Here is a 27,767-nt window from a genome sequence, read left to right as displayed (position 1 = left end):
GACACAGGGGGACACTGGAGGCACAGAGGAGGTACAGGGGACAAAGATGGCACAATGTTCCGACTTAAGAACAGATTCAGGTTAAGAACGAACCTACAATCCCTATCTCGTTCGTTAACCGGGGACTACCTGTACCTGCAGAGATGTGCGACTGAGCGACACAATCCTCATTCTCACGCCTTTTGTGTTCCAGGTTCCTGTGGCCTGCAAATCCTGTCCGTGTGGCTACATATTTATCAGCAGGAAGCTGCTACACGCCAGACAGACAGAGCGGGTACATCCCACATCAGGTACCCGCCCACTCCATCCTCTTCCTCACTAATGTTTTTATGTTGTCCTGCCCATGGAAGCGGCAGACGGATCATGAGTTAATAGTTTTTGCTTTGGTTCAGAAAACAGATCGGACCCTAAAAGACGGCGCACGGAGCGGATAAGAAGAGAGAGGATAACCATCACAGTCAGCAGAGACTTGGAGAACAGGAGGAGGTCGCGGTCCAATAGCCAATCGGAACGCCGAGGCAGGGGGAGGCCGAAAACCACATCCGTCAAGAAGCAGGAAGAGGAAAGAGGTTTGTAACTCCTTCCTTCCAAGAGACCCTCTATCCATTAAATCAGGGGTCAGGAACCTTTTTTTGCTGAGAGCCATAAACGCCACATATTTTAAAATGTAATTCCGTGAGAGCCATACAATAGGTTCCAAACTGGGACAGTACGCATGCGCAGCAGAGGGCTCATATCCCTGTTGCCATGGTGATGTGTATACAATTGATCCTCCGGGCAGCGGAAGAGTCAGACACATCTTCAGCTTCTATTGGGTATCAGCAACATCAGCTATTTCCCCCTAGAGTCAGACAGGAGAAATACCGACTAACAGCTTCTACAATTAGCTTGCTGACTTGGGGGTTGATTCACTATGACGAGAACCCCACACTTTAGCGCAATAGGCGGCTGCCTGTCAAGTGACAGGCAGCCTATTGGGCCAAGTTTTTGGGTAGCGCGAGGAAATTAGTAATGCATGCTACAGCAGTAGCGTGCCTGCTTTAAAAAAATTACTTTCTCTGCCACACTAATCTGTGCTGCTTGAGCAGAGTAGCTCAGCGAATTAACCCCTACTGATTTGTCTGTGAGATGTAGTCATCAAAAGAGCCACATCTGGCTCCCGAGCCATAGGTTCCCCACTCCTGCATTAGAGTGTAGAGTAAAAGATTCAACTGTGGAAAAACCACAATAAGGCATAACGGGATGTGATTTATTATTGAACACAAACACTTGTGTTTTATTGCAGTCCCTGTGTTGCCGGTATTCACTGCCATATGAAAATGTTGCCCATACAGCAGCAAAAACCGGCAACACAGGGCCGCAATAAAACGCTGGAAAGGCAACACACAGGCGCTGCCCTGTCTATTTTCCTCCTGTCAGGGTGAGAGGACAAGCAAGAAGTTTTGAATCAGGATGATACCATTTATTGGCTAACTTAGAGATGGATAAACAGTGAGCTTTCGACTTATAAAAATCCTTCGTCGGACTGGTTCCTGACCAGAACTGAAAAACACAGCTTATATACACTGACACACAGAGGAGAAACATTCTTTAGCAAACATAAATGTAATTAGATGCCTTAAAGAGAAACTCCGACCAAGAATTGAACTTTATCCCAATCAGTAGCTGATACCCACTTTTACATGAAAAATATAATGATTTTCACAAACAGACCATCAGGGGGCGCTGTATGACTGATTTTGTGCTGAAACCCCTCCCACAAGAGGCTCTGGTACCGTATGGTACTCTGGGCAAACTGCCACAATGTAACAATGACACACACAGGAAATGGCTGTTTATAGCTGTCTGTTAAAGCCAGAACAGCTACATAATCTGCCCACAGTAACAATGTCACCATGTAATACATGTCAGAATGTGAATCTGGGAGAGGAAAGATTTTACAATGAGCAAACTCTGACTAAATCATGTATACATAATCATTGTAAAAATTAAGCACCTTTTTATATTAAATTATTTTCACTGGAGTTCCTCTTTAACTGTTACTGAGGAGACTTCCCCAGGCATCCTATCTAAATTGATAAGATCAATAGAATCCTCAACATGACATAAGCAGACTCTGGTGATGAAGAGACATGGTAAATTCCGAATCCAAATGGTAACTGGGCTGGTTACATGCACCATTAATTCTAAGCTTAAGAGAATTGTGGCATTTAAAGCCAGCACCTGAAAGCAAATAAAATGAATAGTGACAGTGAATTCCATCTTACACAGCATATGGCACAAAAATGAATGAAAAGATAGAAAAATTAAAATTAAAAGAACTGTGGCATTTAAAACCCATCATACCAGCACAAGAAGTTGGAGTCCTTGAAGTTGGAGGGTGAGAGGACAACAGGCAAAAATTGGGCGGGTTGAGGAGCCTGGGAATTTCAGATACCGCGGTCACTAAACTTTTGTTGTTTTGTCCTTTCATCGGGGCTTGGCTGGCCAACTCTCGTCAGGAAAAGTTCTGAAAGGAGAAAGTTTGCCTCGTATTGACTATACATCAGTCAGCTGCTTCAGGTATTTGTCCAAAATGCTGACCAAAGGGCTTGTGCTTTAGGAAGCACTTAACAAGCGCTGCTCCCGGCGGGTGCCGGCCTCAGTGTTTAGTCAGTAATAATAGTACTTGCTTATTACATATAATTTTTGTTTTTTATCTGTTCACATTTATTTCTGAAGCCATCTCTTTATATCATAGTTGCCTTTTTTATGATTAATTTAATGCATTATTTGGTGTAGGGGTGCACGGTTTCTCGGTTTTAAATCGAAACCGCGATCCATTAGAAGACGATCTTCTGATCGTCAGTTTTTTGCGAATCGCGGTTTCGCCTGCCCGAGTGCCCGTACGGCTCTGCCAGCCTGAATGCATTCAGTTCTGAATGCGGAGGGAGGTGGGGGATGGATCCACAGCGTGCCGTCCTGTCATACATAAGCTTGCTACTGATTGGGCAGAAGAAGCTGCGTACAGCTCCGCCTACCGCCTGTTAGCAACGATATGACGGCAGCGGCGGTAGGTGGAGCTGTACGCCGCTTCTGCCCAATCACTAGCAAGCTTATGTATGACAGGGCGGCACGCTTGACTTGAGTGGATCCACCCCCCGCCTCCCTCCGCATTTAGCATTGCAACATTGGCCTCAATTCACTAAGCTTTATCAAACACTTTATCAAACGTTTGATAATTTACCTCATGGGTAAAAACGAATTTTTAATTCACTAAGGTGTTATATTATGTTATATATTTATTGAACGTTTTATCAATAAAACATTTGATAAATATTTAACACTTTAGTGAATTCAAAATTAGATTTTACACATGAGGTAAATTATCAAACGTTTGATAAAGTGTTTGATAAATCTTAGTGAATTGAGGCCATTGTTACACTCGCCGCCGCACCTTTATTAACTTTTCTGAACTCACAGCGACATCACAGGCTTCTCTGCATGATGTGTGTATATATATATACACACATCATGCAGAGAAGCCTGTGATGTCGCTGTGAGTTCAGAAAAGTTAATAAAGGTGCAGCGGCGAGTGTAACAATGTTGCAATGCTAAATGCGGAGGGAGGCGCAGATCACAGACCCTGACCCCATACACTACAATATATACACACACACACACACACACACACACACACACACACACACCACACACCCCACACCCCACACCACACACCCCACACCCCACACCCCACACCCCACACACCACACACCACACACACACACACACACACACACACACACATATATAAATATATATATAGATATTGTAGTGTATGGGGTCAGGGTCTGCGATCTGGCTGGAAGAGGCTGAACACACTGTGACACACCGTAATGCAGTGAATGAGGGTGGCGGAGCCTAGTAGTGGCGGGGTCTGTGTGAGTCACTGGGTGTGCGGCAGCAAAGAATGACCCCCCCCCCCCCCCCCCAATCTTTTCTCTGTCACACAACCAGTGGAAAAAAATCGTGAAAAATCGAAATTGCAATTTCTGAGAGAAAAATCGCAATTTCAATTTTTCCCTAAAATCGTGCAGCCCTAATTTGGTGCTTTACGGACATGGTGGTAAACGACCTGCACAGACACCGGCAGCCGTTCCTCTGATACTGTCCTGTTTAAATTCTCTGCATGTCATTCTGGTCATACACAATGTTGTTTTCCGTTTGACTGTATCTCTAGGAGTCCTCCATGACCCCTCCACTACTTCCCACCCTAGAGTAGAATGAAACCACCACTATGGCGAAAAATGTTAAAATGCACATGTATACAGATGTACATTTGTTCAGAGTAAATTTGCCTATAAATGTATTTTTCCCCATGTCGCTGTCACAGTGGGTTTCAAAAATCTGACAGATATTACAGGTTTTGGACTAAACCTCTGGATATCCCAGCAAATGTATGCATGTATGTATGTGTGTGTATGTATATATGTATATGTGTGTATATATATATATATATACACATATACATATATATGTATATATATATATGTGTGTGTGTGTGTGTGTGTGTGTGTGTGTGTATATATATATATATATATATATATATATATATATATATATATATATATATATATATATATATATATATATATATATATATATATACAGTGGGTTGCAAAAGTATTCGGCCCCCTTGAAGTTTTCCACGTTTTGTTATATTACTGCCACAAACATGAATCAATTTTATTGAAATTCAACATGAAAGACCAACACACAGTGGTATACACATGAGAAGTGGAACGAAAATCATACATGATTCCAAACATTTTTTACAAATAAATAACTGCAAAGTGGTGTGTGCATAATTATTCGGCCCCCTTTGATCTGAGTGCAGTCAGTTGCCTATAGACATTTCCTGATAAGTGCTAATGACTAAATAGAGTGCACCTGTGTGTAATCTAATGTCAGTACAAATACAGCTGCTCTGTGAGGGCCTCAGAGGTTGTCTAAGAGAATATTGGGAGCAACAACACCGTGAAGTCCAAAGAACACACAAGACAGGTCCAAGACAAGTCAGGGATCAAGTTATTGAGAAATTTAAAGCAGGCTTAGGCTACAAAAAGATTTCCAAAGCCTTGAACATCCCAAGGAGCACTGTTCAAGTGATCATTCAGAAATGGAAGGAGTATGGCACAACTGTAAACCTACCAAGACAAGGCCGTCCACCTAAACTCACAGGCCGAACAAGGAGAGCGCTGATCAGAAATGCAGTCAAGAGGCCCATGGTGACTCTGGACGAGCTGCAGAGATCTACAGCTCAGGTGGGAGACTCTGTCCATAGGACAACTATTAGTCATGCACTGTACAAAGTTGGCCTTTATGGAAGAGTGGCAAGAAGAAAGGCATTGTTAACAGAAAGCATAAGAAGTCCCGTTTGCAGTTTGCCACAAGCCATGTAGGGGACACAGTAAACATGTGGAAGAAGGTGCTCTGGTCAGATGAGACCAAATGGAACTTTTTTGCCAAAATGCAAAACGCTATGTGTGGCAGAAAACTAACACTGCACATCACTCTGAACACACCATCCCCACTGTCAAATATGGTGGTGGCAGCATCATGCTCTGGGGGTGCTTCTCTTCAGCAGGGACAGGGAAGCTGGTCAGAGTTGATGGGAAGATGGATGGAGCCAAATACAGGGCAAACTTGGAAGAAAACCTCTTGGAGACTGCAAAAGACTTGAGACTGGGGCAGAGGTTCACCTTCCAGCAGGACAATGACCCTAAACATAAAGCCAGGGCAACAATGGAATGGTTTAAAACAAAACATATCTATGTGTTAGAATGGCCCAGTCAAAGTCCAGATCTATATCCAATCGAGAATCTGTGGCAAGATCTGAAAACTGCTGTTCACAAACGCTGTCCATCTAATCTGACTGAGCTGGAGCTGTTTTGCAAAGAAGAATGGGCAAGGATTTCAGTCTCTAGATGTGCAAAGCTGGTAGAGACATACCCTAAAAGACTGGCAGCTGTAATTGCAGCAAAAGGTGGGTCTACAAAGTATTGACTCAGGGGGCCGAATAATTACGCACACCCCACTTTGAAGTTATTTATTTGTAAAAAATGTTTGGAATGATGTATGATTTTCGATCCACTTCTCACATGTACACCACTTTGTATTGGTCTTTCATGTGGAATTCCAATAAAATTGATGCATGTTTGTGGCAGTAATGTGACAAAATGTGGAAAACTTCAAGGGGGCCGAATACTTTTGCAACCCACTGTGTGTGTGTGTGTGTGTGTGTGTGTGTGTGTGTGTGTGTGTGTGTGTGTGTGTGTGTATATATATATATATATATATATATATATATATATATATATATATATATATATATATATATATATATATATATATATATATATATATATATATATATATATATATATATATTCACCACATAATTTTTTTTCAGCTGGGTGGGGCATGAAATAGTAGTCGGGTGGGGCGAGATGAGAGAATGCTGGGCCGGTGCTTCTGTGTGTAACTCTGCTTACAGCATAGGAGGAGGTGAGCCGATGACAGCCGGGTGCTCACCAATACTAGCCGGGTGGAGCACTGGGGAGAACAATATATATATATAATATACACCAATTCTGATATAGTAAACTTCTGATGTGGTAAACTACTTTTCTTGGTCCCTTGGAGTTTACTATAAAGGTACCGTATATACTCGCATATAAGCTGACCCATGTATAAGCTGAGGTACCCACTCTTCCCTCAGAAAGCAGGAAAAAGTGATTGACTCGCGTATAAGCCCCCTCCCCAGTACAGCCCCCTCCACAGTAGCCAGATGTTCCCCCAGTACAAGTCAGCCCCCTCCACAGTAGCCAGATGTGCCCCAAGGATGATACAGCTGTGTCTCAGACACCGCTAGATGGCGTCATAGATACGAGAGACAGCAATTGCCACACAGGCAGAATCCCTGATCATTGCACCTCTGACACATTGCTTGCACGCTCTGCTCCACAAGCCAGGGGACACAGATAGTCTTGAGCAGCGCACTCTGCACACCATGTTGCAGGGGATGGGGGGCACAGACACAGCAGGGGGCCAGCTGGCAAGAAATCACTAGTGCACGATCCTTACGCTCCTCTGACAGTAACAAACCAGCTCCACCATCCCTTCTGCTCCGCTGACTCGCATATAAGCCGAGGTGGTAACATTTCAGCACATTTTTTTTTTGCTGAAAAATTAGGTTTATACGCGAGTATATAATGTACGCTACTGTAGTCCATCTACAGTCTAAAAAAAAAAAATATCTCCCCATAGGGGTGGACTATCCCATCTCCTCATGGGGGACTCTCAGGTTTTTCTTTACTTACTGAAGTATAGCTGTCAAAACAGTGTGCAAATGAGTAGGCTGGCTGGCTGGCTGGCATGTTTCCATGGATTCATTCCTTAAAGTGATCCTTAAGTGATCCAAAGAAATTGAGTTTTACTCACCTGGGGCTTACTTCAGCCCCCTGCAGCTGATCGGTGCCCACGACGACTCGCTCTGATGCTCCGGGTCCTGCTGGCGGCCACTTCCGGTTTCGCCGTCAGGACCGGTCAGGCTGGGGAACGCGGCTGATACTACGCGTTCCCAGCCTAAATAGCACCCCTATGCGGCCATATGGCCGCATAGGCCGCGTAGGGGTGCTATTTAGGCTGTGAACGCGTAGTATCAGCCGCGTTCCCCAGCCTGACGGGTCCTGACGGCGAAACCGGAAGTGGCCGCCAGCGGGACCCGGAGCATCAGAGCAAGTCGTCGTGGGCACCGATCAGCTGCAGGGGGCTGAGGTAAGCCCCAGGTGAGTAAAACTCAATTTCTTTGGATCACTTAAAGGATACCCCAACTGAAATGTGACATAATGAGATAGACATGTGTATGTACAGTGCCTAGCACACAGATAACTATGCTGTGTTTCTTTTTTTATTTTTCTGCCTGAAAGAGTTAAATATAAGGTATGCAAGTGGCTGACTCAGTCCTGACTCAGACAGGAAGTGACTACAGTGTGACCCTCACTGATAAGAAATTCCAACTATAAAACACTTTCCTAGCAGAAAATGGCTTCTGAGAGCAAGAAAGAGGTAAAAAAGGGGAATTTCTTATCAGTGAGGGTCACACTGTAGTCACTTCCTGTCTGAGTCAGGACTGAGTCAGCCACTTACATACCTGATATTTAACTCTTTCAGGCAGAGAAAGAAAAAAAGGAACACAGCATAGTTATCTGTGTGCTAAGCACTGTACATACACATATCTATCTCATTATGTCACATTTCAGTTGTGGTATCCTTTAAGGTTCACTTTAAGGCGCATACACACATCAGACCATAGTCTTTGGAAAATGAAAGATCACAGACCAATTTTACCCCCTTCCATGTAGTATGAGAGCCATACCTACACAGTCTATTCTATGGAGCTGAACTCCGCATCAGACAGAAATCTTTGCCAGATGCTGCACACAAAGATGCTGTACACATTCAACAGATCAGTATCTGCAAAACATCAGTTCCTGCAAAAGATCTGTTCCTGCAAAAGATCCGTTCCTGCAAATTGCATTCACAGTCTATGATATCTGCAGATCCTCATACAAACCTTGTTTAACAGACATTCATCTGCAGATCAGATCCAACAGGATGGATTTTCAGATCTGCAGATGATGGTCTGATCTGCAGATGAATGTCTGTTAAACAAGGTATGTATGAGGATCTGCAGATCTCATAGACTATGAATGCATTTTGCAGGAACGGATCTTTTGCAGATACTGATCTGTTGAATGTGTTCAGCATCTTGCAAAGATTTCTGTCTGATGGGGAGTCCAGCTCTATAGAATAGACTGTGTAGGTATGGCTCTCATACTACATGGAAGGGGGTAAAATTGATCTGTGATCTTTCATTTTCAAAAGACTATGATCTGATGTGTGTATGTGGCCTTAGAGTGCTTTTGTAAAGGATAAAGAAAATGCTGTAAATCACTTTATAAGGAGATGAACTAGTCTAAAACCTGTCATTATTTTGTCTATTGTGAGCTTCAGCAACACAGGAGAAAAGCCATTTATACTGCATTTAATTTAACCGTGTGTTTTTAAGTTTTACAATTTTTCACGATAGTGTTCCTTTAAGATGAGTCACCCCTGCTCCTTGTTGTGTGGAATACTCAGATAGGCTGCCTTACTATCCTCTTACTTGTCCCTGTAGGTAGACGAGGCCAGCCCCTGGGGTATGGGATCTCATGGAGGTCTTCTGGGAAAACAGCTGCTGGTAAGATGCTTTAGTTTCTGGCTTTGTGAAAGTCTATTGTTCTGTGTGTTTTTTTTGTTTGTGTTTTGTTTGGCTGATGTGACTTGAGGCACTTTCATGATGAACTTTCAGTGCAAATAAAGAAGGATTCCGTTTCTCTTCAGATAATGGTTTCATGGGTGTCTGATTCTCAAATGACAGCATTTTCTTTTTCTTTTTATTTTTCTTCAAAAGTGTTTTGTCATCAGAGAATAAGAAATGCCGCATTCTTCGAAGTTTTAGGACCAACTTTTTACATTATAAATCTGAACGACCACCCTTGTTAATAGCACATCTGTTCTGGAGATATTTACATTCTGGAGTAGATAATTTCACTGCTGCTGTGATCTGATTAGTAAGGATAATTAATAATTGAGGAAGCCAATAATTACCTTCTTTAAAGTGGACCTGAACGCAGAACTTCCTCTCTGCTCTAAAAGATAAGCAACAGCATAATAACCTTTAAAGAAAAACATGTCTTTGTTACAGCTCATAGAGCTCCGTCAGAAATGCTGCAGTGTAGTTAATTCTTGGTTTGCTGGGAGCACCGAAAGGGTTAACCTCCAGTGTTTACATATTAGCTCTCAACTCGTCAGAGTTGGCAAACACCTGAGAGCTCAAATTACACTGGCTCATTACTTGCTGAGAAGGGAGAATTAGACAGGCTGTTCCCTATAAACACACACAGGGTGGATTTCTCTGTGTTCTCTTTCTCTCCTGTGCAAGAGTTCAGGTCCACTTTATTAAATGTCTTAACTTAAGGGGATGAGCCTGGATTCTGTGTTTTTTTTTTTTGTTTGTTTTTTTTTTCTTGTAACTTATCCTTATGACCAGTTTAATCCGGTGCTCTCCCTCTTCCCCTGTCTGTGGCCATAGTCTGCATGCACGCAGCTCATGCTGGTGTGTATGGTGCATATAGGTGTGTATAGTAGCTCCCTTGTGGGATTAGTTTGATGCACTATCTGTCCCAGAAGAGGACGTCAGGATATGTGCTCCTAATCCTTAGATTGATGCACTGTATGCTTGCATGCTTTCAACATGCAGTTACAGTGCTAGGCTAATTAAAGTAAATGTCCCCAAACCCTATTGGGAAAACCTTTTTGGAGCGATTGCACTCCAATAATGTATAGGAGCATTGCAAAATCGATTTTGAATCTCTGTTCAAAGTTGCTTTTTGCAGTGATTTTGTGTGCATTTGGAGTGTTTTGAATAAAGTTTTTACTTACGTGCTGGGTGCGTGCGTCAGCTTCTGACATGTAGCCCCACCCCCTTGCACAGAAGTGATGACATTACGTGCAAGGGGTGGGGCAACATTACCGAAGCCGGAACAAGCACGTAAAAACTTTATTCAAAATACAAAATACAAATCTCAAATTGTGACGAAAATCTTGGCCAAAACGGTGACCAAAAGTACTTGCGCAAGTGCTGCTCCCAGCGGGCGCCGGCCTCAGTGTTTAGTCAGTTATAACAGTACTTGCATATCATATATCCTTTTTGTTTTTTGTCTGCACACATTTATTTCTGAAACACTGTTTATGTCATAGCTGCCTTTTCTATGATGAATGCATTATTTGGTAATTGGTTGATTATACTTTACATACTTCTGTAGGAATTAAAGCTCTTCATTGTTGTTTTCTTTTTAATCACATTTAAAATTGGACCTGAAAGTCGTCGCAGTCTGATACAGAAGGGTTCTATTTACTGTTCAGTGACATCAGCAGGGACTTAAAGAGACACTGAAGAAAAAACTAATTATGATTATTTTTATGTGTAGTACAGCTAAGAAATATAACATTAGGAGCAGAGACATGAGTCTAATATTGTTTCCAGTACAGGAAGAGGCAAGAAACGCTAGTTGTTACCTATGCAAAAGAGCCATTGAGCTCCACGATCAGAGAGTTCTGTCTTCTGAAGCTTGTTGTTATCTCAAGTGTCTGGGACTGTTTTTTTTTTTTTTTTTTTTCTCTGCAGAGAACAGTTCAAAAGTTCACTGGCCTGCTCTGTAAAATACTTTAGAATGCTGAGTGTATTGTGTAAACTGAAAATATTAGAGAATGATGCAATGTTATAAAAAAAACTATAACTGAAAATAAAAAGGACTTTTTTCTTTGCTACTAATGTTCTATTAATTATCCGTACTACACAACTAATTCATTATTTCATGATTTATTTTTTTTGCTTCAGTGTCACTTTAAAGCAAACCTGAAGTGAAAATAAATGATTACTTGTATCTGTACCATTAATCCTACCCGTATTTTTCGGATTATAAAACGCACCTAGGTTTAGAGGGCAAAAACCAAGGTAAAAAATATACTAAATTTGGTGCATCCATGGTGCAGGGGTATCTTGTGAACGTTCTCCCCTCAATCCTCACAATTATGTCCCCATTGTACCTCTTGTGTCCCCTTTGTACCTTGTTTGTACCTCGTGTCAGTCTCTGTACCTCCTCTGTCCCCCTATGTTATCCTCCTATGTCCCCCTGTGGTGGCCTCCTATGTCCCCCTGTGTTATCCTCCTCTGTCCCCCTGTGGTGTCCTCCTTTGCCTCCCTTGTCAACTTTTTCTGTCCCCCTGTGTCTCCTCTGTTCCCCTGTGGTGTCCTTCTGTGTCCCCCCTGTCACTCCTGCTGCATCATTTGAATTTACCATTGGATCGGTGGCAAGGATATAATTCGCCACTGGGAGTACACCACTGACACAGGGGCACAGAGACAGGAGGACAGAGGGGACACTTTTGGGGGACACCTTCAGACCCACTCCCCGGGAGAAAAAGTGTGTCTTATGGTCCAAATATACAGTAAATAGAACTTTCCTGGAGTCCCCTGATGACTTTTTGAACGATTTATTACTCTCCTACCATCATTAATGATTGTAACAACTCAGATGTTTTATGGTCTCTAATTAGTTTTCAGGAGAGCTGCAATCTGACTGAAAATATAGCACTTGTTTGTTAAAGGGAACCTGAAGTGAGAGGGATATGGAGGCTGCTATATTTATTTCCTTTTAAATAATACCAGTTGCCTGGCACGGGACAGGTAAAAAGGGCACTACATGGCCGGGGTCATTTGGCGGCCATCACAGGCTGTAATATGAATTACGGCTATAGCAGGGCTCACGCAGTAATTTGGGTGCTGACAAAGGATAGAGCCCAAATTACGATAAAAACAGCACAATTCACTGGGAGCCAAATTGCCTCTTACCCCCCCACTGTATGGCTCCTTGGAGGGGGGATAGTAATTAACACCATTTTTACATGTATGCCCCTGTCATACTGCTAATCTCTTTGGCTTCAGTAGAGTCTGAATCACACACCTGTAACAAGCATGCAGGTAATCTAGTCACACCTCACTCAGAGCACCTGATCTAATGCATGCTTGTTCAGGGTCTATGGCTAAAAGTATTAGAGGCAGAGGGTCAGCAGGACAGCCAGGCAATGTACATTGTTTAACCCCCTTGCCGTTCCAATTATATCGGCAAGGGGGCGGCGCAGCACTTTTTTAAATTTATTTTTTTTAATTCATGTAGCTAGCCTAGCGCTAGCTACATGATAGCCGCTGACAAGCGACTTCCCCCTACGTACTTCGATCGCCGCCGGCGATCTTTGAAAGCAGGAAATCCCGTTCAGAACGGGATTTCCTGCTCGGCTTCCCCCGTCGCCATAGCGGGATGACGTCACCGACGTCAGAGGGAATCCTGATCCACCCCTCAGTGCTGCCTGGCACTGATTGGCCAGGCTGCGCAAGGGGTCTGGAGGGGGGAAGGGTCGGCGTGGCACGGCGGGTAGCGGCGAATCAGCGGCGGCGATCGAGATATGCACGCAGCTAGCAAAGTGCTAGCTGCATGCAATAAAAAAAAAAAAAATTTGAAAATCGGCCCAGCGGGGCCTGAAAAATCCTCCTACGCAGGTTACCCCAAGCTGAGCTCGGGATAACCGGCAAGGAGGTTAAAAAGTAATAAATATCAGCCCCCATATTCCTCTCACCTCTGGTTCCTTTTAATTCCTGCAATGAAAAAAAGTGAACGGTCATATTCTAAGTAGGATAGGTTTGATATGTTCTCATGTTCATCGCATCACGTTACATGTCAGTTCTGGTAACCTTTAAGTAAGTGTCAATGAATAGTTAGTGATGACCGTACAGTTACCACGGCTAACACGAGAAGTGACTACAGTGTGACCCTCACTGATAAGAAATTCCAACTGTAAAAAACTTTCCTAGCAGAAAAGAGATAAAAAGGCTCAATAGTTCATACATTTTAGCTCTGAGCAAAAACAATAAAAAACTGTTAAAACTTAAAAAAAGTAGATTTAAACATAAAATAAAACTGTGGAATATCTTGCAAAGTCATTTTTAGGAGAAGGAAGATAGATACAATTGTTTATATCATTACTTTATTTTTGCCTCGGGTGTCCTTTCATTTTTAATTTTTTTTTTTTTTGTCATTTGATATTCATTAACCACTTCCTGCAAAATGGACATTTTGAAACGTCTGATTTTTACCTAATTAGTGCAAATAGGACATTTTATAAACTGCTATTTTGTTGAACTGCGCATCCACTCACGTTGCACGCATGCTGCGGGGCGCCCGTCTCGGCATGTCTATGGAGTGGCTGGAAGTGGTAAAAGTGAATCTGACTTGAAAATAAACTTGTGAGATAATTAATTACATGTATATTATGGGCGATAAATAGAACTTTAGTAACCAGGAAATGAGTCTTATCTTTTGATTTTCAGTTTCATGGCTTAATTTATAAGATTGCATCAGACTGTCACAGTTGCTGTTTAGAATCCACACTCTGCCTTGTTAAACTGAAACAGAAGTGATGACCCTTTGAACTTTGCGGCAATTAAACCTCATTAGAAACCTTATGGCCCCGTTTCCACTATCGCGAATCCGCATGCGTCTTGCGTATGCGGATTCGCATAGACAATATAAGTGAATGGGCCTGTTTCCACTTATGCGTCTGCGGGAGCGTTTTATTGTGCAGAGAAAATCTGCACGGAACACCCTGCAGAATTCGCCTGCATGTGGAATGCAGGCGAATCGCACACAATGTATTTAATAGGGAAATCGCATGCGTTTTCCCCATGCGTTTTTTGCCGCAAATTCGCATAGGTACCAATGTAAATTCACACAGGCAGTGACATGGTTAAAATCGCATATACCCTCACCTATGCGAATTCGCAGCAAAAAACGCATGCGGAATCGCATCTGCATGCGATTTCATCAGCGGTGGAATCCAGGCGATTCCGCACCGCAATAGTGGAAACGAGCCCTATTTCATGGTTTCTCAGCTGTTTTAGCCCCTATTTACTTTTCAGGAAACCAGACTGAATATGACAAGCTGTCTACGAGCTCTTTTGCATAGATAAGAACTCAATGATTGTTTTTAACTCTTGCTGTACTGGAAAAAAGAAGCTTCAGAAAATGTCTTTCTAGGGCTGGTACTTTATGTGCCTATGTTTATCTCATCACGTCACTTCAGATATGCTTTAAGCTTGGCAAAAGTAGGAAAATAAAGTCTCAAATGCGTTTAGAAGCAGCTGTATGTAGTTGTTGGGAATGTTGTTGTTTGTGAAGAGCATTTAGACGCTGGATGAGTCAGAGACCTGCGCTGGATATGTGGAGGTAAGTATAGACCAACGCACTCCCACCAATGCATTGCAGCTTCATCCTAACCTGTTTCTCGCTTGCTTCCTCACACCAGCCTGACAACGCTTCTGCCGCTTCATCCTGCCTTACCTTCCCCAGCCGCTCCTGCACTGCTTACACCCCGCCTTCCACGCACAGAGCCAATCGCTCATGCACTGCTTACACCCCGCCTTCCACGCACAGAGCCAATCACTCCTGCACTGCTTACACCCCGCCCTTCACGCACAGAGCCAATCACTCCTGCACTGCTTACACCCCGCCCTCCACGCACAGAGCCAATCACTCCTGCACTGCTTACACCCCGCCTTCCACACACAGAGCCAATCACTCCTGCACTGCTTACACCCCGCCTTCCAGAGCCAATCGCTCATACCAGCTAGACAAATAAATGTATATATGTATTTTAAAGGGAAATTATCAATTCATTTTGAAATTGGCATAGATCAGCACTGACTACTTGAAAAATGTATATTTCCACTTTGATTTACAGCCAAACATGAATTTCCAACACTGAGAGCTTAAAGAGAAACTCCAACCAATTGAACTTTATCCCAATCAGTAGCTGATACCCCCTTTTACATGAGAAATCTATTCCTTTTCTCAAACAGACCATCAGGGGGCGCTGTATGGCTGATATTGTGCTGAAACCCCTCCCACAAGAAGCTCTGGGACAGCGGTACTTTTGGTAGTTTGTTACAATGTAACAAAGCTCACAGACAGGAATTAGCTGTTTACAGCTGTCTCTAACAGCCAAAACAGCTAACAGCAGCTACATAACCTGCCCACAGTAAAAATGTCACCATGTAATAAATGTCAGAATGTAAATCTGGGAGAGGAAAGATTTTACAATGGGCAAACACTGACTAAATAATTAATACATAATTATTGTAAAAATGAAGCACTTTTTTATTACACTATTTTCACTGGAGTTCCTCTTTAAATTGCACTGCATAGTAACCGTGGCTACCGTATTCTATTTGGAGTACAGATTTCTCAGAGCTTCATGAGTAATTGACTGCACAAAGCAGAAAGCCATTACTCCGTTTTTCTATGCAGATTTGTGCCCGCTGATTTGGTCATGCCTATGAGCCAGTGTTTTATACATAGCGGAGATTTTAGAAGCATATAAAAACACTGTATGTGAGCTGAAATAAGGTTAAGGCCTCGTTTCCACTATACGCGCTGCTGTGTGCATTGTATAGTGTGTAACACGCAAGAATGGCAGAATTGCATAGACAGCAATTCTGCCGTTCAGATCGTATGCGCTGTGTAGCAGTATGATGCGCTATCGTACTGCTGCACGCATTTTTAGGCTGAGCGCATCACTGATCCCATTCACTGTAGTGCTGTAATGCTACACAGAGGCAAATGAAACCCATGTTCAAACACTAATGAAATGTTATTAAAATGCAGTTTAAATGCAAAATCCCATGCTCACAAGTCCTTTTATTATTATTATTATTGGTAAACCTTAAGATTACAATTTTTGGGAGTTTTATATGTCAGGGTATGTTAAGGAGATCTACATATTAACGCTGCACTGCCTACAGCTAACCCTTCCTCCCCCCTCATTTCTAACATCACCCCCCCCCCCCCCCCTGCAGCTTAACCCTAACCCCTTAGTCTTACCCCGCAGCAACAGCGGGAGGCGGCAAGGAGACCGGATTTGACAGAGCGTCGGGAGGGAACAGCGAGGAAACCAGAACGCACAGAGCTGACCGGAGTAGAAGGCAGCAGGGTGTAGGAGAAGGTAAGGTGATTGCTTGTGAGCAATTGCATTGTGGGAAAGATTGCTCTGATGAGCAATAGGGGTCATGTGACTTTTTGGACCTTTTTTCTTTTTCTTTCAAATGAAGTATTTAGGGACCCATCTTTTTATTTGGTCCAAAGGTTTTTAATCATTTTTATAAAACAAGACCACATTGAGGCTGGTAGGAGTGTACTCATTTCATAGTTAGTTTTGTTTGTAATTTATAGACTTGGAAATCCATTCTGAGTAAATGTTTGTGTAATTCCACATTTGTGATTCAACTGATAAATGTTGCTCATCGGACTCTGCTTGCTATCTTGCAATCATCATTCTTTTCTCTACAGCCGCCAACGCCCTAAATTGTCTGAGAGTTTGAAACAGAAATGATCTAAATTTTTTTTTTTTTTTTTTTTTTTAAAGGGAACCTAAACTGGGAAGGATGTGCATTTTTCCTTTTAAAATAATACCAGTTGCCTGACTCTCCTGCTGATGCTGTGTCTCTAATACTTTTAGCCACAGCCCCTCAACAAGCATGCAGATTAGGTCCTCTGACTGAAGTCAGACTGGATTTAGCTACATGCTTGTTTCAGGTGTCTGATTCAGCCACTACTGCAGCCAAAGAGATCGGCAGGGCTGCCAGGCAACTGGTATGGTTTAAGGGGAAACCTCCAAATCCCTCTCAATTAAGGTTCCCTTTAAGGAATATGTATATTCTGGTTCGGCATTGACTTAAATTTGCAAGACCTGAAGCTTGGCTTTGCATGGCGTTAATCGGCTTTCAGTTAAAGGACAAATTTCAATATTAAACATTTTTGGATGAACAACTGGAATGAATAAAGCAACGAGCGTACTAAAGGACACTGCATATAATATTGATGTGTTTGATTTGTCAAATGTACCTTCAGGACTGTCCTGAGAAGATACTGATGGCGTCCCCATGAGGAAGAGTTCATGATCCCAGGGGACGCAAGTGATAGAATCACAGAATGGATCAATCTATTTGAAGGCTCCCCCACCCAACCGCATGTTGTTATCCCCACTGGCGTTATGATTCTTTCTGGGTTTTAGGGTGTGAAAGCGGTGCAATTTTTTTACACCCTTTCAGACCCTAAAACCTGGGAAAAAATCATGCTGCCAGGGAGCTCTGCAGCAGTTCTACAATCACTCGCCTCCCTGGATCCAGCGCTGCAGTTATGCCTCCATCCTCCGGGTGGCGCTGCAACTCTAAAGTGAAATTGGCGGCTGTCATAATGACAACAGCCGGCTATTTTACCAGCAGGAAGCAGAGCCCCGGAGGAGAGGAAGAAGAATGGCAGCCGACGTTGGGATCCCCCGGGAGGGATGTAGAATCGCCAGCGGCTACCCCGAGCAGAGGTCGGGATTACAGCTCTTAGCTGTGGTTTTCCGCCCCGACCCTAGCTCAGGATTACCGCCTTTTAAGCAATACCAGTTGCCTGGCTATCCTGCTGATTCTCTGCCTCTAATACTTTTAGCCATAGCCTCTGAACAAGCATGTAGCAGATCAGGTGTTTCTGACATTATTGTCAGATCTGACAAGATTAGCTGCATGCTTGTTTCTGGTGTTATTCACACACTACTGCAGCCAAATAGACCAGCAGGGCTGCCAGGCAACTGGTACTGTTCAAAGGACATCCGAGGTGACGTGACATGATGAGCTAGCCATGTGTATGTACAGTACAAATAACTATGCTGCGTTCCTTTTTTTATTTCCGTGCCTTAAAGAGTTAATCATGAATGCAAGTGACAGTTTGTCAGGTTGGGACTGGGTTGGGCTAAAGCGTAACAGTCACTGATAAGGAATTACAGCCATAAAATATTTTCCTGACAGTAAATGGCTTCTGAGAGCAGGAAAGAGATAAAAAGGGTCAATGGTTCATAGAGTTTAGCTGTGGCCTACTTCAATGCATGTGTCGTTGAGCAGACTCAGACACAGTAACTTAAAATGTAGATTTTAATTTAAAATAATACCGTGGGATGCCTTAAAGGAATACTTAAAGGGAACCTTAACTGAACGGGCTGAATTAGCGCTATTGCGGACCGCAACGCGTCCAGAAATACGCGTTGCCGCATATCTACGTGTGCGGAATGCAGCAACGTGTATTTTTGTACGCGTTGCGGTCCGCAATAGCGCTAATTGCATTGGTGAATGCGTCCAATAATACGCATGGCGGCCGGCGACTGGTGAGTCGTCAAAAACGAAACTAAGTGACAGCAGGGGACCAGAGGATTCCAGAGCGGTGCCGAGGGCACAGAACTGCTGCAGGGGGCTGGTAATAGCCCCAGGTAAGTAAAACTCTTTACCCCCCCTTCAGTTAAGGTTCCCTTTAAGGCAAAAAAAATATATTTACTCACCCGGGGCATCCCTCAGCCCCCTGAAGCTGGATGGTGCCCTCGCACGGTTAGATCCGGCGGCTCAATTAGCCACCGGATCGACTCCCTGCCGCCTCCCAGCGGCTGCCCGGATCGACTCCCGCTCGTCCCCGCGGGGTATCCAGCGGGGAATCGATCCGCGCGGGGATCGGACCTGTCGGAAATTATCAATCGAGCCATCAGCGGCTCGATCGATAACAAACTATCTCACCGTGTATTCCCAGCATTAGGTGTCCTTTAAGAGGAAAGAAATGTGGCAGCCTCCATATTCTTCTCAGCACAGTTGTCCTATAAGCACATGAAGGCTGTAGCAGTATAGTGTGAGGCGTGAGAGACAACCACTCTTGCTCTTATTCTGATCAGCCAATAGTTTGTTACAGCAGTGAGAGTGTCTCTCCCTCCTCTTGCTCCTGATGTGTGCTAACATATATGCCCCCGAACAGAAGCAGCCTCATTGGATGTTTGCGGTTTGTCTCTTGTTTCTCACGCTATATACATATATACATACAAGTGGTTGGGTGGCGGAGCCTTCAGTAGATGTGTCTTCTCGATACACCATCATGAAAGTACATTTGGCAAATCACAGCACAGTGATATTATTTGCCATGTCATTTAGTACACTTGTTGCTTTATTCCTTCCCAGTGTTTGCGTAAAAATTAGCAGTGTTCTCCCCAGATTTTTTTCCCAACCGGGTGGCATGAAAATATAGCCGGGTGGGGCGAAACCGGGGGAATGCAGTGCCGGCACAACTCTGCTTATAGCATATGAAGACAATGAGGAGGTGAGTCAGTGACAGCCGGGTGCTCCCCAGAATTAGCCGGGTGGAGCACCCGGATAAAAGACCCTGGGGAGAACACGGAGTTAGGTTGTCCTTTGGCTGGGGCAAATCAACTTTGGAAGTTGCTGATAAATTCCGGTTCATCTGCAAATCTCTGAAATTTGCATGTATGTTACATTTGAACTTATCACCAGTTATAGCCCAGATGAACACACTATTGAAGGCCAATTCTATTTGCAATTAAACTGCGGAATGATTATAAACTGCCTGTAGATGCAAAGTGGTGGACCGAATGTCTGCTTCATGGGTCAAATGTGCTTGTCACTACATGGCAGCTTGCTGGATTTTTTTAGCGGGTAAAGTCACCAAATGAAACCCAAAGTAGACGGAACAATAGAGGCCATGAAAAGGCAATACTGGACAGTTCACAGGAAATAGGTGGTGAGCAGTTGTTTGACCTCAATCCGCCAAGAGGAAACGAGACAGTCAATGGGTCTTATAGGGCTTTGTTACATGCAAAAATAAATATTTGCCCCAAAAAATAGGTAGTGCCCCAAAAATATATGTAAACCGCTCTTTTTTCCCCCCCTCTAAAATAGGCCCCTATATGTCCTCCATTTTTTTTCCCTTCTAGTTGGTCTGGCCTGCAGGATTGTGGGCCTTTTTTTTTGTTTTTTTTTGTTTTGTTAGAGTAACACATTCATCTCAGCATGCAAACAGAAAGCTTCCTTTTTTTTTTTTTTGGATAAAATGAGGACACTACGACCAGAAGTTAATTGAAACTCCTCCCTCCCTTTGAAGAGTTTATACAGTGATGCAAGCCTGTTTTCTAGGAGGTGATTGCTGTGGGAGGGAAAATTAACACTAAGCTGTTTAAAAAAAAAAAAAAAAAAGGGCAGAAGTGATGTCACACTTGGCATCACAGAGAAACAGTAAAGATGGAAACCACTAGAAATATTATTTTTTTTATGTCACATTTCTCCTATATCTGACACTAATGCTACGTACACACATGCGACAACGATCGTTCGTTGAGAACGACGAACGAACTTTTAATTGATGAAAGAACGACCTAAGTAAAGTTAGTTTTAAAATGTGTGTAACGATCTGATCGTTAGAACGAACGTTACATCCCGTAAAGCAACTATTCCGCTTGCGCATAAAAATGAGAAGTTCCATGGAGAAATAGCGAAATGCGCATGTCAAGCCTAGTACGAACGACCGTTCTCCAACGATGTACCACTTTTGCAAACGATCATCGTTGGTTAAAATCCGCCGAGACAGAACTTTCTTTTGTAGCGATTTGGCTCGTTCGTCGTTTGCCTTAATAGTCGGTGGTTCGTTTTTTGTAACGATCGTCGTTGGTAAAGATCGGGGAACGATTGTTACAAACGACTATAGTCGCATGTGTGTACGCACCTTTAGACAGGACAGGTAAGCTAAATAAGTAATTTTTTTGGGGATGATTTTCTTTTTTCTTTTTTTTTTAGTTAATATGGAGTTTTAGCCCACTTTAACCTTGTATAGACAGAGAAACGTTCAGTTCCAAGGATTATACTTTTATCTTTTAACTAATCAACATTTATTATTTTATTTAACATTTATTAGCTATGCAGTTTCCGGTTTAAAGCGGACCTGACCTCAGAACTTCCTCTCTTCTCAAAAAGATAAGCAACAGCATAATAACCTTTTAAAAAAACATCTCTTTGTGACAGCTGATACAAATCCTGCAGTAAATCTGCAGTGTGTCTACTTCCTGCATTTATGGAAGCAGATAAAGGGTTAACATCCTATGTTTACAAATTAGCGAAGGTTGACGATGCTAGCCCGGATTCCTGCGCTGACGCATCTGAGAGATCAAATTACAATGTGAATACTGGCCACTGAGGGGGAATTAAACTTGCTCTTCACTGTAAACACAAACTGGGTGGATGAATCTAGGTTTTCCTAATGTCCTGTGCAGGAGTACAGGTCCACTTTAACAAAATACCTGTTGCAGCAGCTTGTTCCTCTCCCTGCTCTTGCTACCATCAACCATGCAATGAAGTGAAACAGTATAACAGAGGCGCCAACAAGAGTAAAAGCGATTAAAAACCGCTTGTTGGTGGACTCGCCTCCCTTGTAGAAAACTTCACTCCCCTCTCCTCCTCCCTCCTCCCCCTCTGCCTCTGAAATCTCTGGCTAGCAACCTTCTCCTCCTCCTCCTCCTGCCCAGACTGAGCTCCCATAAGCCCTTGCTACTAAGGCTGAGAGTGCCAAGGCACTGGAGAAGCTGTGGGCGAGGCTTGTTTAGTTTTATAGGGAATTAGAGTATTAAAACAAAAGTATTTGGCTTGAGTAATGCCCTATAAACTATATGAAAGGAACACAATTCTGCAATGAGTAAAAGTTTATCTCTGATCCACACCTGACCTGAGGTAAGGGCCCTTTTCCACTAGCTGCGTTTTTGCCAAAAACGCATACGTTTGCTGATTCTTAAGTTCTGCCTGTTTAAAATAAGAATCTTGGGTGGTCTTTTCCACTGCTGCGTACCAATTTTTAAAAAAACAAATGCATGTCTGTGCAATTATGATGCGTTTTGCGTTTCAACATAAAGTATAGGAACGCATGAAAAACGCATAGAAATGCGCTTGCGTTTTGTTTCGATTTAACCACTAGTATCTATTTTCAAAAATCAAGACACTTGCCAATCAGAAAAACGCAAACGCATAAAAACCCCCCACAAAAAACACAAATCAAAATAGGTTAAAAAAAACGCAGTGGAAAAGGGCCCTAAGGCTACCCAAGGTAAGTACAGATATATGTTCATGCTATGCTTACATACCTCTGTGCGCTGTCCGCTCCTCTCCTTGTTCCCCTCCGGACTATGCTAGGGGTACTTGGTGTGTACAGGGTTTTACAAGGGGTACATACCAATAAAATGTTGAGAAACGCTGCCCCAGATCACTCCTTGAAAAATTCTAATTTTGTCTAAAGTCACATTTTTAGACAGGAAGAGGCGGGCTTGCAGCAAAGTGCCAAACTACCACCCTCCCATTCACTACTCCTCCCCCACCCAATTCACTCCTCTTAATAGGAGGGAATGGGAGGGAACATCACAGCAAGTCCGCCTCTTCCTGTCTGTAAAATTCTAATTTGGGCTAAAGTCACATTTTCAAGGAGTGATTACAGGGACCGGTGGGAATGAAGGGAGGAATGGACAGTGCACAGAGGTGTGTGGATCCATCATAAACATATCTCAGTGTTTACCTTAGGTAGCTTTGTCTCTGGTCAGCTGTGCTTTAATAGTGACAGATTTGTACGACTCTACCAAGTTACCGGGGAGGTGGTGTGCAAAAACTGCTGCGATTACTGTTGTGAAATACCTGTCATTCACTACATGTGGACTGGATGTGATCAGGTTTCCTTTACAGTGTAACTCAGGCAAAAAAAACAAACAAAAAACTATTCTTTATTTTTATCTGGTAAACAAGTAATAAGGATGCTAACCAGGCAATACAAAAGTTAAAAATCACTCTTAGGCCTCTCTTCCACGGACAGTTGAACTGTGTGCTCAGCAAGCAGTTACCAGGCAGCAGTGAGCAGTTACCAGGCAGCAGTGAGCAGTTACCAGGCAGCAGTGAGCAGTTGTGAGAGTTTGAGAGGCATTTCACTGCCTATCAACAGTCCGTGGAAAAAGAGGCTTTACTTTTATTGTTGATAAATGATCATTCCCCAGTTTCCCTGGCTCTTATTTGGTACATTGCAGCACAAAGAAGGTTGCAGGACATACTGGGTTGCCTTTTTTTCTTCTTTACTTTCCCCTCAGTCTTAACTAATGCAGCCTGATTGGCTGAAGCCTCTTTCCCTCCTGTCCCCCCCCCCCCCCCCCCCCACACACACACACACACACCTCTGGTCCTCTCTGATTGGCCAATATTTCTCATACAATGCAATTTTTTTACTGAAGACTGGGAGAAGGGTGGGCAATGATGCACAGAGTAAGGGAGGAAATGATGTCAGGATTGGCTTCAAGATACAGTCATAATGGAAAATCCTAAGAAGGATTTTCTCTTTTCTACTATAGAAAAATTACTAAAATCAAAATGTGGACAGTGCAATACATGTTATGTAAGCAGGGATGCTCAAATCCGATCCGGATGAAATCCGGATAGTAGCTATCCGGGTTTCACCCAGTAAACGTGGGCGGGGGGTTTAATCTTACCTATCATGACGTCTTCTTCGTCCGTCCCTCGGCGCCTCCCACGATGCGGTCCAATCCGGCGTCACGTGACTATACACTTCCTCCTTCAACCCGGAAGGAGGAAGTGTTTAGTCACGTGACGCCGGATTGGAGCGCATCGTGGGAGGCGCCGAGGGATGGACGAAGAAGATGTCATGATAGGTAAGATTAAACCCCCCTCCCAGTCAGCACAGGTGATTTGAGTTTATCCGGATGAAATCCGAATAGCTACTATCCAGATTTCATCCGGATCAGATTTGAGCATCCCTGTATGTAAGTAGAGCCAGGGCTGGCCCGCTTTTGAGGCGGGGTGAAACATTTGCCTCAGGCGGCATTTCTGGGGGCGGCACCCGCCTGTCTACGGATGCGGGGGACCGTCCGCCGAGCTGGAGGGGTAGCGGACAGGAAGGGGGTATTGGGCCTAGCGGTGGGGAGGGGGGTCGGACCCTCCCCCTCCCTCACCTGGTCCCCCGATCTGCGCTCCCCTCCAGCTTTAAAAAGTGAAGTACCAGCTCTATGATTAAAAGCCAAAGGGCGGGGATCACTCACCTCTACCGCGTTCCAGCGTGCGCTCCACTGACGTCACTTCCTGCAACGCCGCCCACTGTATTGTAAGTGGACGGCGTTGCCGGAAGTGACGTCAGTGAAGCGCACGCTGGAACGCAGAAAAGGTGAGTGATCCCCCGCCCGTTGCCTCTGAATCATAGAGCTGGTACTTCACTTTTTAAAGCTGGAGGGGAGTGCAGATCGGGAGACCCAGGCAAGGGAGGGGGGGGTCCGACCCCCCTCCCCACCGCTAGGCCCAATACCCCCTTCCTACCCGCTACCCCTCCAGCTTGGCGGCCCCCCACCCACAGGGGGGGGGGCGATTTTTTTTTTCTAATTTTGCCTCAGGCAGCATGAAGTCTAGGGCTGGCCCTGAGTAGAGCAAGTATTTTTCTACTTATGTGTGTTTTTGTTTTTTTGAGATAGTATGGCGGACAGCTCCACGTTAAACTAGTTGTATGTGTAGTAAATTGCTGCAGTTTATAAATGTCTTGTATTTATGTTTTTATTTTCCCCCCTCCAGAAAAACAAGAGAAAGAAGTGGATATGTACGCCAACCTCTCAGATGAAAAAGCGTTTGTTTTCTCCGTGGCACTAGCAGAAATTAACCGAAAAATAATCAATCAGAGGCTCATTTTGTGATGTCTCCGTTGTACGGTTATCACGTGACTGTCACATGATGGAAGCCCCGCCCTCTGCTGGATGATAGAGGCGGCTCCCCGCACTACAGACTGTCTCCTGCCGTGTTGCACAGCAATATCACATCTCGCACACGGGAGCGCTATTTCTTTTCGTTATCGGACTTTGTGATTTTAATGCGTTTTTATTTTTTAAAGGAGGAATTCGGCCTCCAAGCCAGGTGTATTTAAATGCTTAAATATGTATTGCAATTTTATAATTTAAAAAGAAAAATCTATCTATAAATAGACCCTGAGAAATGTACAGTTTATATAACCTTTATATATTAAAGTGGTTCTGCCGTTGCGGCAATGTGATCTACGTTACCTATGAAAGAATCTTTTTGTTTTGTTTTTTTAAGAACCAGTTAAGGTGGAGCTGAACTCTTGCACAGGACAGAAGGAAAACGCAGAGAAATGCACCCTGCATGTATTTAGAGAGTTTAGTCTGTCTAATTCCCCCTCATCTGTGACTAATCAAAGGTTTAATTTGATCTCGCAGCTATCACCTGACTGCCATGGCAGATAAGCATGTCATTTGAAAGCACAGGAAGGAGAACTGTACTGAAAGGTATATGGAGGCTGCCATATTTATTTCCTTTTAAGCAATACCAGTTACCTGGCAGCCCTGCTGATCTATTTGGCTGAAGTAGTGGCTGTATCAGGGCTGTGGGGTCGGTCCAAAAATCCACCGACTCCGACTCCTCTAATTTGCATATTACAATTTTGTTGATTAACAGTATGTAACGTGAAATTCATCTCTTAACTGCCAACGCTTAGGAATTTTACAAGAAAACTGAAGTGAGAAGGATATGTAGACTACTATATTTATTCCCTTTAGACTAAGGCTTCTTGCACACCAAGACGTTGCATTAGTTGGCACGTTAAGGTCGCATAACGTGCACCTAACACAACGTATGGTGCTGCAAGAGCCGACGGTAGAGTGAGCCGCGTTAGGCGGCTCGAGTCCTATAATGTCTCCCAGAGTGGCGCTGATTGGCCAGCGGGACCACGTGATGCGGAGCGAGACACTCCGCATCACGTGGTCCCGCCGGCCAATCAGCGCCCGCCAGTGCAGTGAATATTAAGTAGCCATGTGCGCGGCTACTGTAGCTGGCTCTCCCCGCCTCCTCTCCGCCCCCCACTGCGCATGTGCAAACAGTCTAACGCGGCTATAGCAGCTCCAACGCCGTAGCATGCTGCACTTTGCACAGAACGTGCAGCGTTACATGTAACGCAACGTGGGCTGTGTGAACAGCCCACTTGTGTTACATTGCTGTGCGTTGGGGGAGCGTTACAGGCGCACTAACGTGCGCCTGTAACGTCCCTGTGTGTAAGCAGCCTAAAACTAGTCCTTGGTAAGAGTACTTGTATAAGGTGCAGACCGGAACAAAGAACATCTATCAGGCCCTAGGCAATGTAACTGTGGGTACATGTAAGAGTGATGTGCAGGTACTCTGCAGGGGAATAAGGAGATTCTTCCTCTATTACACATTCTTCATGCACAATCTGAACCAGGTTTATGGGTGACAGACAACACCTCTGTGTTCAATGTGCACAGCATTCTCAGTGGATTCCCTGCAGCTCTGTGGGGAGTGCATATGTAGAGTATAGTACTACTGTGTACAAAGTAAACCTGAGACAGATGAAATTAAAGTTTTATACAGACCTGGGGCTTCCTCCAGCCGCCTTCAGGATAATCAGTCCCTTGTTGTCCTCCTCCACCACCTGGATCTTCTGCTATGAGTCCAGGTACTTGAGCCAGTCGGGTGAAGTGCGCATGCACACACTCCGCCGCCAGGAGCATACTACACCTGTGCAGCACTATTGCGCAGCTGCAGAATGCTCCTGGCTGTGGGAGCGGCATGCGGCCAGACTGCACTGACTGGCTGAATTACCAGGACTCATAGCAGAAGATCCGGGTGGTGGAGGACAGCGAGGGACTGATTAGCCTGAAGGGGGCTGGAAGAAGCCCCAGGTATGTATAACACTCTTCTTTTCAACCGTCTCAGGTACCCTTTAATTTGTAGTCACCAAACCAAATTTTAACAACATATCAAATTATTTGATTTCATCAGCAAAGAGAGTGCATCCATTTGCATAAACCAGCATCAATGCAGAATTATTTCCATCTCGTTGACCATCTCTATTAGTGACACAGCTACACATCAGGCTTTATTCTTACAGCATAGATGTTATTTAGTATATATAAGAGATTCCTGTGCACACATTATATATACAGTCACAATCAGATATGTATATCTGACCTTAAAAATACGGGGACTGCTTTATTGAAGCAGCACAAGTAACTAATTTTGATTGGTTTATTTCATTTTTGTGGATTAGCACAGCTATTACTGTATCTATAAATGATTTGATGACTATTATCTGAGAAATAGAACATTTTATCATATTTTCTATTTTAATTACAGTTACAAATTCATTAGGAGT

At 43.7% G+C, this 27,767-nt stretch overlaps 1 protein-coding gene across 2 annotated transcripts in view; it reads left to right on the top strand.

Annotated features, from left to right (window-relative positions):
- C11H16orf87 (chromosome 11 C16orf87 homolog) overlaps positions 1–25,638 on the top strand; it is a 73,872-nt gene extending 48,234 nt beyond the window's left edge. Inside the window, exons 2-6 of one of the 2 annotated variants that reach the window (XM_068259521.1) lie at positions 194–290; positions 393–569; positions 9,221–9,283; positions 16,588–16,701; positions 25,163–25,638. In XM_068259521.1, the coding sequence (XP_068115622.1) occupies positions 194–290; positions 393–569; positions 9,221–9,283; positions 16,588–16,701; positions 25,163–25,281 (570 nt within the window). In that variant the 3' untranslated portion in view covers positions 25,282–25,638. The remainder of the gene's footprint in view (positions 1–193; positions 291–392; positions 570–9,220; positions 9,284–16,587; positions 16,702–25,162) is intronic. The other variant, XM_068259522.1, reaches the window with a different exon arrangement.
- The last annotated feature ends 2,129 nt before the right edge of the window (positions 25,639–27,767 follow it).

Source organism: Hyperolius riggenbachi, chromosome 11 (assembly GCF_040937935.1).
Source record: "Hyperolius riggenbachi isolate aHypRig1 chromosome 11, aHypRig1.pri, whole genome shotgun sequence".
NCBI classification, from domain to species: domain Eukaryota; kingdom Metazoa; phylum Chordata; class Amphibia; order Anura; family Hyperoliidae; genus Hyperolius; species Hyperolius riggenbachi.
This window is presented reverse-complemented; position numbering and strand designations above follow the sequence as displayed.